The 14,440-nt window shown below is 38.2% G+C and overlaps 1 protein-coding gene across 4 annotated transcripts in view; it reads right to left on the reverse strand.

Moving 5' to 3' along the window:
• The window catches only part of SMAP1 (small ArfGAP 1), a 92,632-nt gene that overhangs the window by 53,155 nt on the left and 25,037 nt on the right, over window positions 1-14,440 (reverse strand). For all 4 annotated transcript variants that reach the window (XM_066994724.1, XM_066994726.1, XM_066994725.1 and 1 more), the window contains exon 4: window positions 11,725-11,800. In XM_066994724.1, coding sequence (XP_066850825.1) covers window positions 11,725-11,800 — 76 coding nt within the window. The remainder of the gene's footprint in view (window positions 1-11,724; window positions 11,801-14,440) is intronic.

Consider the following 14,440-nt stretch of genomic DNA (forward strand, 5'->3'; position numbering starts at 1 on the left):
CTGAAGTTGCTTGATGTTCTGGGATCTCAATAGAACCTCACAGGTTTTATTTTCCCTTGCACTGGCCCCCAGCTATTACTTTGACAGGTTGTGGTATGCTCCTATTTTCAAACCGCAGCACGCTTCACAGATGTGCATGTTATAACGTATAGCAAAAACCTCATCAAATAATCCTTCTCGTTAGCATAAATCATCTGTAAACAACTACAACACTATTCTGATGATTTTATTGCAAAAATGCATGTTTTATCACTCTCAAAGTTGGTATTAGGAGCTTCTAGATCCTGCTTGCACTGCTGGCACACCGCTGGCGATGGTCGTATCAGTCACTGAACGAATGAAACGCTGACGAGGAACAGCAGCTGACAAGTTGTGTGTTGCTGTCTTACAGTTCCAGTAAATCTTTGTTTTTAAAACTACTACAGTGATAAAGCAGCTCATGAAGCTGTCCCAGTTTGTTGGCAAGCTAACGAAGCTCATTTGACTAACAAATGGCAACTGAAAAAGCATCTGCTCAGTGACCTACTTCTACGTTTGCGCTAATACCGTCGGCTGGCCAGCAGCGTGAGTGCCGAGGTTCAGACCAGCTCCCAGATCAAACCCGTCGCTCACGACAGCTACATGCACCCAGCTCCACAGCGTGCTGCAGGCTGTGCCGCTCAGACTGCCCACAATTAGTTGAAAGCCCCAAATGCACCTTAAATATTTATAGCTGGTCACCACTCAGGATTGCCGACCATGGTTTTTAATAATAATTTTAAAACCTTTTTAGTAGATTGAGATCACTGGAAAGCAGTACACTACGTAATCCCATCTCAAAGTAGTATATGTTTTTCTGTTCGGCATTTATCAGCCTTTCTTAATGATGGCTTGTTTCTGTGGGGGTGATCAGAAACATCAGTAAGGAAGATCAGCTCTACAGCTGAGAGCAAGTTCAAGTCCCTAAAATACTGTTGTTTACAAGCAGACATCCCCCTCTTTAGTGGTGAAAATGTGGTTTGCAAAACCACTATTCCACAGCAATAATCCTGTTACCACTTCTCTGATTTGTCAGTTTTAATTCAATTCTTACACTCCATTGGAAACGAAAGTTTCTAGAAAAACAGGCCAATGCTGACACCGATTACGAAGTCTGAAGAGCAGACAGCAGGAAAATGGAAAATATCTTTGCTTTTAATTTAGATGCAACAGAAAGACATTTGAGTAAGTAGGTGGTAGGAGTGAAATTTATCTTTAATGGCTTTGGTGACAAATGACCGAAACCTCCCCTACTTTCGGCCACAAGTATAAAGCAATAAATTTGTCTAAATTTCTGCATCAAAAACCAAAAAGCTGTTTCTAGCCATTCTCCAGAATTCAAGTAAAGCAGCACACACTGATACGCTCCAACAACATATGCTAGCATTCTGCTCTGGAAAGCTGTCAACAACAGTCGATTATTGGCACTTCAAACCACCAGCCAAAACCAGTGGCAACCCCTACCACCAACAGCACATGCTGCTGGAAAGAGAATAAAACTGACATGCCTGTATGCATTAAAAATGTATTACAAACTGACAACTAGCATCTAAATATTTCATTTTAGTTTTTAACCTAAGAATAGTTGGGCCTTTTAATTGAAAAGTGAATTCAGAATTGCCTAAAAGAGATAGGGAAGTATGGAGCTCTTTATTAAGTCTCTGCACTTATACTCTTAAGATCATAAAATTTCAATTGAGTTTGAGACTGAAAGACTTGTAGCCATTTCATTTTAGCAATTCTTGAGTCTCTTTCCATTGTTTGTTTTGGGAGTAGTTTTTAGAAAGCTGGTATTAGCCAAAACAATCCTTTTGTGCAATGAAACTCATCAGTGCTTTTTAAAACATTAAGAACATTCAGTGCAGAAAATGCATACACGTGTGTAAAGGAAAGGTACTGTAAGACTTTATTTTCACCTATGCTCTGTAAGAGCCTCTATGGTTCATAAAAAAAAGAACAGAAAAGCATGGATCTACAAGTTTAAAATATTAATCCAGTTCCTTGTCCTTCTTACACAGAAAGGGGTTACCTGTTTCCTATTTTCTCCATTAAAAGCTTCTATAGTATTTCTTAGTAGTAGCACTAACCGAATACACACTGTGTTAGTAGTTCAATGTGAAAGCATCACTACAAGCAGTACTTGGCCCTACGACTTTGCTGCAGTCTAAGCACCACATATAATTTCAAGTAAAAAGCAAGGTTAAAAGAAATGAAGCTGTCAGAGAACATGCACAAAATCTAAGAATGACTTTACTTCGGTTAAGTTTTTACTAAGATATTTCTGATGGTAGGCAGCAGTCATACAAACACTTACGGACATTAAGGTCAAAGTACTAAAAGTTTTCATAAACTTTTAGTTTCAGTTTTTCCAAAATCTCGCTCTTGAACTAATGCATTTTACTATTTAACTTTTTATTAGAGAGTTCAAGTTAAATCTTTAGAAACCTGTAACAAGCTGCCATTACACCTGACATTTATGGCGCTGTCATTCAGAAGATTCAAGATATTAAAAAGTGAGTCAATTACCAAACCAGGTCAATACATTCAGGAAGTCAGCAGCTGAACCAAATGCAAAGGTGCCCTCGAGTGGCCATTTTAAACGCACACAATACACAGGGAAATAACTTAAATCAAGAGGACTACTCCATACTCGTTTGGCAGGTTTTAAGTCTGGCTACTAGGTGTGTTTCTCATTGTCTTTATTACTGCACATCTCCAACCACATTGAAAAAAACAATTTCAAAGTGGTAGCAATTACAGAGTCCTCGCAGATGCATACACACAACGAACTGCTTACCACTTTTTAGTATTTCAAGAGTAGACCTCTTTAAAAGAAGTATAAAGAATGCTAACATACCAGAAGTTCCTTAGGCTAACTGCTATGGCTTTTTGCCAGTAAAACATCTCTGCCATTCAGAGCTTTATCTGCTGGACGCTACAGAGAACAGATGCAATGCCCCACGTTTCACAAAACACAGCAGTAGCTGGCTTTTCAAAGAACCCAGTACTACTGTGCGGTCACTATTTTGAACGTGCTCACCCCCCCTCCATTCCTTTAGAGTGCTCGCATCTCATTTCAGGAATACAGCGAAGCTTGTGCAAAACCTGCCTGTAGTTCTTTCTGGATGTGTGCAGAAGTACAGACACTCATAACATTTACATCAAGTAGAGATGCAATGACTCAATGTCGTGGGAGGATTTTTTGTTTGTTTGTTTTTAAATAGTATTTGACTTCAGTGCAAAATACGTATTTTTTTCCCCAACTTCAAGAGCATCCATACCTATGGTTGCCCACGTTTTTTTAGGTTACTTAGCTTCTCCTTCAGGTATCTACCCTCTTGGGATGTTACGAGAGTCAACATGGCTTGATTAAAGGCTGACACTGGATGAACAGAACAGATGCTTTTAATCTCTTACTGGAGCACTCTCCATTTCCCCTGTCCAACCCAACAGATGTTTTCCACATTTGTTCCAGGGAAAACAGCTCTCTTCGGTGAGAGCTTCCCAACACTTCACAACAAAACCTTTTTTCCTCCCAAGTGGCTATGCCTGCTCTGCTGCACACCAGGATCGTTTACATTTTCATGACTGACACTGAACTGGCAACTCAATCACTACCAATTTCAGCTTTGGCAGAATTTTTGTCTACATGGACATAGTAAATTGCAGCTAGGCAATCCACCTGTTGTGTTAACTACTCCTCTAATGAATGTACTTGGTTCCTTATGGAAATGGAGAAAAAGAGACACTGCACACGACAACTACTGAGAATGCAGCTGCATACAGGAAATCCACACCCTGGCCTCTCCAACCAATTCGCCTAACCACTGCTGGGCAATGCTGGGCTCAAGGCCAGGCACTAGTGGTATGCCCAGGTGTTGACACGGGGGTCAGTATTGCTGAACTTTTTCACTGATGACCCACACAGTGGGACAGTCCATCACCAGCAGCTCTGCAGAAGATCCGGAGGTCCTGGTGAACAAGTTGGACGTGTGTCAGCAACGTGTCCAGTTCTGGGCTCCCCAGCATAAGACAGACATGGGCTGACAGGAACAAGTCAAGAGTTGCTAAGGTGATTAAAGGACTGGAGCATCTTTCAGAAGACAAGGAAAGGCTTAGTGAGTTGAGACTGTTGACTGAAAGCTATTGAGGGGGAAGAAATCTTACCAATCTACATAAATAACTAGTGGTGGGGAACCATGATGACTGAGGCAAACAGCTACTCTGCAATTCTGTAATTTAACTCGTTCTAACAGCACGATCTTGCAAAATAGTTTTTATCCTACTTTTATTATGCCTGCCCTCAAGTCATTCTCATATGGTGTTTTTGTGCTTCCTCTTGATTAGCATATTTCAAAGGTACTTTCTATCACTTGATTCACAAATTTTTCATAGACCCCCTAGGAAAATTGTTAAAAACACCAGGGAGGTGGTAGGTCACCATCCCTGGGGGTGTTTAAGGAAAGGTTGGATGTGGTGCTTAGGGACATGGTTTAGTGGGTGACACTGGTGACAAGGGGATGGGTTGGACCAGATGATCTTGTAGGTCTTTTCCAACCTTAATGATTCTGTGATTATGGTTCTTGTAATATTGGGAGCAGAGCTGTTTTGGTTTTTAAGCCACCAGTAACCTCTCTCCAGGCCAATGACTCTGAATGCTTCTCAATGCTCGTTACTATAAAGCAATCATTCACCTACTCTGTCATACCCCAATTTCTCCATCTTAAATTGCCCATGAGGTATATTTTAAATCCATAATAAATTTACAACACTAATCCCCTTTAAGATAACTTTCTGGAAAATGTGTTACCACATTCTTTAAATTCACATCACATTTCATCCAGTTGCCTGATTTCAAATCTCTTAAATTATACACAGCATCTTAAAGCATGGAAAACGTAGACCCATTATTCTTTTCTTTCCATGAACTTAGGAGTTACATAAAACTTCTGCTGCATACATAATTCACACCCTTTCTAAAATGTAGGAACTTTGTTTTTTATTCTCTCAGTATCATCAGTACATTATAATATATTCACACTACATGTAGTGGAATAAGTTGTACCAGTTCATTATTTCTGAGGCTGAAAGTATCTGGAGGGAGCTTAAGTTGATTCACCATCCACCCTGAATATCGTAGTTTCCACAGGCATTCTTAGAAGTTGTGCTGTTTCTTCTCTTATATACTTTCATTAAAAACCGCAGAGATTACTCGTGTTAATACCTACATCGCTCATCTTTATACACAACCAACAGTGACCTCACTGCTTCTTTTCCTTATTACTCGTATGGCATAAGGGTCTTTGCACTGGATATAAACAAAAGTTTAAACAAGCTTGTCTTTTGGTAGTTTTTATTTTATATCAAAGTGGTGCTACTTTTGTTGTTGTTGTTAGAAAATAGGATGGCTGCAAACCTGATCTCCCAAACCTCTGTGCAACTTGAATAATTTCTCCTGGCCACTGCATCTAAGAACCTGGCCTCATTAACAGCTTTCCTGCCACCTTACCAGGTGTATAGCTTTGATTACAAGTATTTGGAACTCAATACAGAGATCATCAGTCAAGATGAATGCTCTGTTCAGAAAAAGCTTTCAAAAAAGATTTTGCCTCTTTCCAGAGCTAACAAACAACTTCTGCTGAAGACGAGACAAGCTAACCTTTGAGCACTTCACATTGTTGGGTATAATCACTGCACTGAATCATTCCACTTGTAACCAAAAATCAGGCAGCAACTCATGCCCCAGCACAGACACCCAATCAACGCTCTTTCATGAACTCTGTTCAGACCTTTAGCAAGCCAAGAGCTCTGACTTTTCACAATGCCTTCCCTTCAACAGGAAGGCAAATTCCACCCACTACTGCCACTTCAGACATCATTCCACATACTGGCGACAAACCTACTAAAGGCTAGGCAGGAATTATATATGAATATTAAGCACAGCAGCAGCTTTGGGATCAGCTAAATTGTTTAGCAATGAGAGAACGATGATGTGCAGTCATATTCCTATACAACTAGGAACCACCTTCCTATTATTCGAGCAGATAATGCATATCTATTTCTTAGGATACAAGTATTGAGGGGAAGCAGTTGCAGTCTTACCTTTCAAGTTTAATTATTACACTTACTAATATTGGTAAGTCTAATATCTCTGAACTTCTTCCAGACTAAAAAGTGATCTCTAAAAACAGTCTCCCCATTTCCAGTTCTGGATTCAAGTACTTTGTCTTCAGTTGGTTAGAGAATTAAGGGAAAGAAACAAGGCCAAAAAGTGTACTTGTCAAATAAGTGCTTTGTCTTGATAGTCACCAAAATGAGTTAATACTTGAAAACGTGTTTTATTTCACTGGGAAAACCGGCCTAACAATTGTTGTGATGTTCTGAATAGATTCCTGAGAACACTCCTCAGCCTGCATTCAAACTAAGCTGCTTCAGTTGCAAACCAATCTGCTTTCAGCGTCATACGAGTGTTTCAAAAGAATCAAAAATTATAATAATTCAACTAAAAATACCATTAGCTGTAAATACACTGTTGTCTTTTTTTCAGCCTATAAGTTTTATTAATGAACTACATATGACCAATTTTCAACACATTTAACATCTTACATCATCAAGTGGTGTTACAAAGCCTATGGCAAACATTGTTTCTGCAATACAGATTAAAAAATTTCACAAGAACTGGGAAAGAGAACCCAACCTGAAAGTCGAGAATAGCTATATCTGCCACAGCTTCAACAACGAAAATATCAGCAGAAGAAAATCATAAGAATAATAATAATCCCATTGCAATCACATAGGCTGGACAACTACAGGCTGCACCTGGAAGTCTTAACAACCTAAGTTTCTTTTTCTGGCTCTGCATCACTGCCTGCATCCACGGCTTTCTTGGAAGTAGTACAAAGTGGTATGAGGAAGTAAGAGAATATTAAGTAATCCAGAAAGATATCAATATATCCCAGACACAAAAAAAAAAGGAATAAAGAAAAAAAAAAACAAACAAGAATTATCTGCAGTTGTACTAAGGTCTGGTGGGAGGAATACAGGCGAAACGCCCAATCAGAAAAAAAGACTGAAAATCAAGGGAGTTAAGACAGTCAGCTGCCTTCCCTGTACAGTATTTTTCCCATTTGGGAATCCCCTTTCACACCCAGTTTTAGAGCTGTGTAAGTATTCTCTGCTGTAACAGGGAACAGCCCTCGAAAATAGCAAGGCAGTTTATTCTCCTAAAAATAATGACAGTTTTATATTACGTTCTCTTGGAATACTTTGTGTCTCTGACTAGGCTTACATCTGCTCCACTTCTATTTACTGCAACAAGTCTGGCAAAGTCCTTCAAGTCATTAGTTTAAGCAGACGAGTTCAGATTTTTGTGGAAAGGTGTTTGTGTAACTGTAAGCTGTGCTCATCTAAGAGCGCTCCAGGAGAAAATAAAAGAGCATAAAGAGTTTAATGAGAGCCTAAAGCAAACAACAGATTTACTAAGCAACAGTCTTTACAACTGAGAGTGTAAAAGGAGAAACCACTCTGCGTGCTTCACCCTTCAGTTCTCGGATCATTCTGTACAACTAAAACATAGGATGAGTATGGAAAGATTTGCCTTTGCTTGGAAGTGAAACTCAGGTGCAAGTCTGAAGTGGAATGATATTCCTGAACAGTTTCACATCAACACCCACCTGAGGAAGAGCTTTAACATGCAAAATCACCTCACACCACCTGACCTCTGGTAAGTATCTGTAGTTAATTACAGCAGCGATGCTAGCCCTCAGTTGCTGGGTACAAGCTTTTGGGGTAAATCAAGTCAAATACCACAGCACAGTGCACAGCAAGTTGTACACAATGCCCTATCTTAGATGCATCACATTCATAAAGATTCCGATCCTTTTCCTGTGTGAAGTTTGTTTTAATAGATTTCACCTTGCACTTGGCATCCTTTACAGCTTACGTATTGCTCAAAAACATGGGGACTCAGCAGAAAATAAGATTTAGGTGGACAGTATTATGTTGGAAGTATTTCAAATTAGTCAAATTGTTAACAATTGTTAACAATTACTGCTGCTCTCAAAGTGATTATTCAATAAGCAAAAAAAGTTCCTGCTGTTAGCAATGCCAAATCCCACAGCATTCACACAAAGCCAACATACACTCCCAAGTAACACAGTCAGCTTCACATGTTTTTATTTGTATTATTCCTCATTTTTTAAAATTCAAACGTTCACAAAAAGCATAACAAACATGAAGTCCTGCATGTTTCAAAATTCCATCACAACAAAGCATACCAGGAAGGCAGCTGGTCAGATTGAGAGACTTGGCTTCCTTAAGCAACTGGTCTTTAGAAATCTTGACAAACCAAGGTCTCACCACAGTAGGGCTATGAACTACTTCCTGAGAAAGGAAGTGGTAATCTTTTATACCAGTGTGACTAATTAATGTTGAAAGAGAAATATGATGGGCACTGGCCTGAGAAATACTACTTCTGTCACAGGCTACACTGCTTACGTGGAATACGCTTTGATAATAAGGATACATTTTCCTGAATACAATAAATACCATGCAGCTGTCTTGACAATTTAGTCACAGTCAGAACCCTACAACTGTATCTACACATTTACAGATCATTACAACAGTAACAATTCCTCAAAGAGCTGACAACATTAAGTTACTATGAAATTCCCAGTCTTTGGGCTGGCTCAAAGATAATTGCTTTTGCGAGTGAAAACCACTTGCCTTAAAGGATTCTTGAGGATTACGTTTCCCTAAACTACACCTTAACTTCAAAAAAAGATGCTCTTGCTTATAAAGCTTGATTTAAATTTGGCTGCGTGGAGCTTACAGAAGTTACTGCCTCGTTCCATGCTTGTTGGTCATACCTTGCCTCTGACCAAACGCTTGAAAACACAGGAAAGTTACGACTCAGCTGTGCAAACTCAGCACCACTTCATATGCATCCAGTCTATCTGAGGATGCTTCCATGGGACACAAAAAATAAAATAAATCATTTTCCTCATTGCAGGCTTATTTATTCATTGTGTTGTTGTTTTCCACTGATCAGAATAAAACAAAGTCAAATATTGCAATATTAGCAGAAGCTAAATAGAAAAAAAAATCAAAAATATATGAAAAGAGTAATTAAACTTTTCATATTTGCTTATTTTTAGCCTGCGTGTTTGATGGCAGTACAAGGCTGGCCACTAGAGAAATCTGTTATTATAGTCAGGGTCTCTCAAAACTCAATTTAGTATTACAAGTCTTCTTGTCAGAAAAAACACCTCAAGTAATTAACATTTTGATACAAGAATCCTGATAACCACAGAAGCAAGAGCTGAGCCTTGACACATACACTCCTGACTCCAACAGACAGAATACATTAACACAGGCATTGTGCTGTTAACAAACTTGAAAAGCTTATGATCTCGCCAAAATTGATCTATGAAAAATTGTGTATGGTTTTGAACAGATTCTCTTAAAACGTACAATTTTTATGCTGCTTGAAGCTTTTATCACAAGCACCTTTAACAGTGAATCAAATCCAGGAAAGTCCCTTGAAGTTTTAAATACCACTTCAGCAAAATCACTTGATTAAGGAAAGCAGCCCTGAAGGTCTAGCAAGCCTATTTTTGCACTTGTTTTACCTGCTCATACCCAGAAGGGACTCATTTTACCAGATGACAATACACATATGTATCTCCAAATTAAACTGTTCACAACCCACAGCTCCTGAGACTATTACTGATAAAAGGCTCATGCTAGCAACTGCTTTGATGCCACTGAAACACTTGACAGAGCTGCAGACCACAAGCAGGAATCTCAGCCACCTCCTGGAAAGGTGGGACAATGGTAGGTTTCTCAGACATCATCACAACCACAGAAAGAAACTCCTCACCACTGCCACACAAGTGTGCAGAAACTCATACCCCAGCAGCACTGTCCTCACCCCGTTCTTCTCAAACGCCTCACACACCCCCATCTGCTGGAGGTGCAGGTACCTCCCCTGTCTATAGCACCCAGGAGGGGAAAAGACGTGCATCACACATGCAGAATACGAAGGCCCACCTTCAATTCACCTCTTCTTCCTCTTCCCTGTCAGTCCAAAGCCCACACAAGAGATGATCACGGAATACCAGGCACACAAACCCAAGTGTGCATGAGCTGGGCTGGGGATCAGAGCCAAGCAGAGCAACTGAAAACAAGCAGCAGACCAGGATGACAGACACTGCACTAGTTCAGTAAATCTGTGTGCTTTTAGGACTTTGCTACTACTGTAGCAAAAAATTGCCTACCTCAAACCCAACGTCTGATGGCCCTGAAGAAAAGCAGGTAAATGTGAGTGTGCAGGATCTGTCCATTTGTTAAAACATTTCATAATCAGATTTTGGTCCTAATCAGAAAAATTATGCAATTTATACTTGTCAATGAAAGACAAGTCCAGGTAGGAAGAAATAAAATGCTGTTCCCTACTCAGCAGTAACGTGCATCTCTCCAGGAATCCATTTTTCTGGATTCCATTCTTAATGCTATGTCAAAAACGATTTATATTAGCTTGCAGTACAACAAGCAAAATCTGATTACTCATTCAAATATACTAAAGCAGCAGTGGACTGTTATACTAGACACCCAGGTTTTGTGTTTAAAAGTACTCTGCGAGTCTTCTGAACTTTTTATACAAGTATAGTTTTAAATGATTGTTGCTATTTTCTACCTTGTAATCAAAATAACAGAGGTAGCTAACAGTGTAATTCAAGAGGTAAAATACAAATTGTAGTTTAAGTGAGGCAACCTTTCCCCTACTTCAGTAATGCTTAATGAAATTCACTTCTCTGATTTCCACATTTTTCTAGATTTTCTAAAATAAAAATATCTTTTGAAGATCCATTTTTTCAAATGGCAAAGGCAGCATAAATTCAGTCTCTACTCCCATCCTTACGCTCATTTCCCTGTCAAAGTTCACTGCCTAGTAAGATGGACTAATAAGTTTTGTGTTAGGCCATACTTAAATAATGTAGATATATGGAAGTTTAAGCATACATATACCTATATAAAAATTGAGATGTATGAACTAGATTGTACACCCCATGAACTGCTGTATCAAGAAAACTAATGAATTCTGAACTTCAGTAAGGACTGACATTCTCAAAACTGCTTTGCAAGGAAATCTCTCACCAGCTTACTTCAGTGAATGCATAACTATTTAATTTTGTATTGTCTTATTACTCATTTGCTATTACAGTGCACCTCACTGGAAGCAAGGTTCTAACATTTTATCAGAGCAACAAGACCCTCACAAAAGGGACCCAAAACACCTTAGGACCTCTCATCAAGATATTACAGAGAAAGAGGAAAACCAAAGTACACAGGAACAGTAATTCTGTTTTATTTCTACAACAGAAAAAGACACTCAAAAAGGACTCAAAAGTATACTGTTAAAGAACTATCCATCACTGAAAGAACAAAACACCACAAAATAAAAGGCTTGAAGAAAGTTATTTGTTGGATCGTAACAGTTTGCTGTTAAAAATGCAATAGACAACGTAAGTTGTACTTACAGAATCTAGGAATAGATTTCAACAGATAAAATAAAGCATTTAGCTCTGTATCAAAAAGTTTTCTACTGTGAAAGACATTTTAACGTGTGTAAGGTTTCCTACATTTCTCTCATATAGCTCTCAAGTAAGAAAAGTGACAGAATTCTTGGTGAAACTGTTTACTTACATTGAAGGTATTTGCTGCATTTTTATCATAATACTTCTTCTTTTCATACTTGTCCCTGATGAAAAATTCCACGGCTCTGGAAACAGCTAGTTTAAGGAAAATACGCATTCAGATAAATAGCAACAGTAAGTTAAACAGCTGACAGATTATTCAAGTTAAAGAACTGCAGATTTTGTTCCAACCCATTTTGTCATTTTAAAACAACAGAAGAGAAACCACTCTGGACAGAACAATTGCTATTGTATTGTCCAAAAAGAGCTGTTTTTTACTGCAGAAAATTAGTCATTTTCACCTCTTAATGAAATATCAAAAAGATATACTAGAAGTAACCCAGCATCCTACAGTTATGGTATTTGCACTTGGTATTTATAAGCTGCAGAACCATAGCATTGCAAATACTTGCAAAGGTACTCACAGTAAATACATTAAATAATTAAAGTATCATTTATCATCGTAACTTGGAAAAAACACTTTCTCTTCAGAAAAACAGGTGAGAAATATGCACCGTTTTTTGATTTGCACAAATTATAGCATGCGTCAAAAGCTGATCATAAAAAGTCCTCTGGGATCAGCAAGTCCTCTATAAGAATATTCCACTACAACAAACATCTCTGTGGAAGGGAAAGGAAACTAAAGCAATAATGATAAGAAGGTATTGAACCACAGGTGGAAATAACAGCAAGTATACTAGCATGGAAGACCAGAACAGACAACTTGATAGCTCAAATACAGGAAGAACAATAGTTATTTTCTTCAAGTATTATCTCAGCTTAATAAAGCACCTCATCCAAAGCAGAGTGAGTACTTGAATTTTAGTAAAGCCAACTCTCTGGTGTCTCTGGTGTCTATAGAATAAACTTTAGATCTTAACTAATCTGTTTGGCAATATGATTATCCATTCAGAAATCAAAATTTCAACTGTGAAAGCTCAGGTTCATTGCATCTTTAATTCCCATACCATTTTTTCCTCAATCAAGGGGAACTACCTTAGTTCCCTGTACTATCTCTTAAGATTAGCACTGAGCTCAGAGCACTCCGTTGCTTCCTTCTGCACACCAAGTTTTATCTTCAACAATAATATTTAGTTTCAAATCGCATACAAGTGTCACCTAAACACTTGCCTCATAAAAAAGCTGCAAAAAGAAAACATTATTTTCTTACTCTTTTCAAATGTATCTACATTCTGAAGGTTATATTGAGCTCTTTAAAATTTTAGTACCAAGCTATACATATGTTGTTCTTTATACATACCAAACAATCAGAAGTTTTTAGATTTCGGAAGGTTTAATTTTTCGGGATAATATTACACTGGAGTATTAAGTTGTGCATTTTGAAAGATACCTCTTTATTCAAGGTAACCCACATTAATGTATGCCAAGTTTTGAACGATGTCTACCCTTACGTCAGTAACCCTCTGTGTCCTTGTTAGCAGAATAATTTAATGCAACCTCAACAGACGCCAAAACTGTTTTAAGAGACAAGTAAAACAAAGGGGGGAAAAATTAATCTACTCTAAGAACAAAACCACTTTCAAACAGTAAACTGATGTCCAGATCAAGAAGACCTTCAGTTAGCTTCCAGGCCAGAGGACCCCCGTCAGGTACAAGACAAAATGAAAATGCTCAGAAAGGTCAGTCTTGTGATCAAGCAGAAGTGATGGCGGACCTTTATCAGGAGATTTTGGGCAGATTCCAACCCTGCAAGCTTCTCCATTTCTCCATTCAACTACCCAGAAAGTAGAAGAATGCACATTATAGTGCTACAAGAAATTAAACACTAAGATGGAATAATATATACAAAAGCGATCACTGTAAGGCAAAGGGTTTTCACAACTCATCCAAAAGTTGCTTCAGAATATTAAGAATATTCACAACCAGAATACTTTTGAGACCATAATGATTTTGTACTGATACAAAAGGTCAAAAAGATGGCAAAAAAGTTCATATCACAGCAGTTATTAGCAATGTCAAGCAGCTAAGTAGCTGCCAAAATTGAGGGAGAAGAGAATTAAAATAGAAAACACTGTCATCCTCTTTTCTAGCACTGTATTTTTAATAAAGAGGACATATGCAATTAAAGAAACTCAGTTTACCAAGTCAACCACCTAGAAACTGACAAAAGACTATATAATTATCTCAAGGTATACAGTGTAAGAAAATGATTGTTTTGAAAGTTTAAAGTAAGCCCGATGAGACAGAAGTGTTGATTACCTCTGTTGTCTGAGATGTACTGTGCAACAGAGCTAATGCAACTTTTGGTCTTAACTGACTACAAAGGTTCAAGCAAAGCTTTATTAGTTCTCCTGCAACAGCACCAGGAAATTCAAATGCAGTATGTACAAAATATTTGTCTTTAAGGTCAACTTTTGCTTGAGTTTTAATCTAAGTATTACACCTGGGATACTACAGTACTATGTGCTTCCTTTCTTTTTTTTCTTAAACCTATGTACATTTAATGCAAAAGCTACTGGAACGTCAAGAAACACATCCTTTTTTTTTTTCCCCCAAGTGCTCATTAAAATGAAGAGTGTTACCCTTCAAAAAAATCTTTGGCACATTACATATCAAGCATAGCATCTAATAAACAGAAGAACCAAGATCACTTTTGGATACAGAAGAAGAAGATTCGGATCCAATTACAGCTAAGTCAGTTTATCAGCCTCTATAGCCTGTGTCAGACTGTGAGAGCTGGGAAAAGATTCAGCTCACTTAACAGT

Source organism: Anser cygnoides, chromosome 3 (assembly GCF_040182565.1).
Source record: "Anser cygnoides isolate HZ-2024a breed goose chromosome 3, Taihu_goose_T2T_genome, whole genome shotgun sequence".
NCBI classification, from domain to species: domain Eukaryota; kingdom Metazoa; phylum Chordata; class Aves; order Anseriformes; family Anatidae; genus Anser; species Anser cygnoides.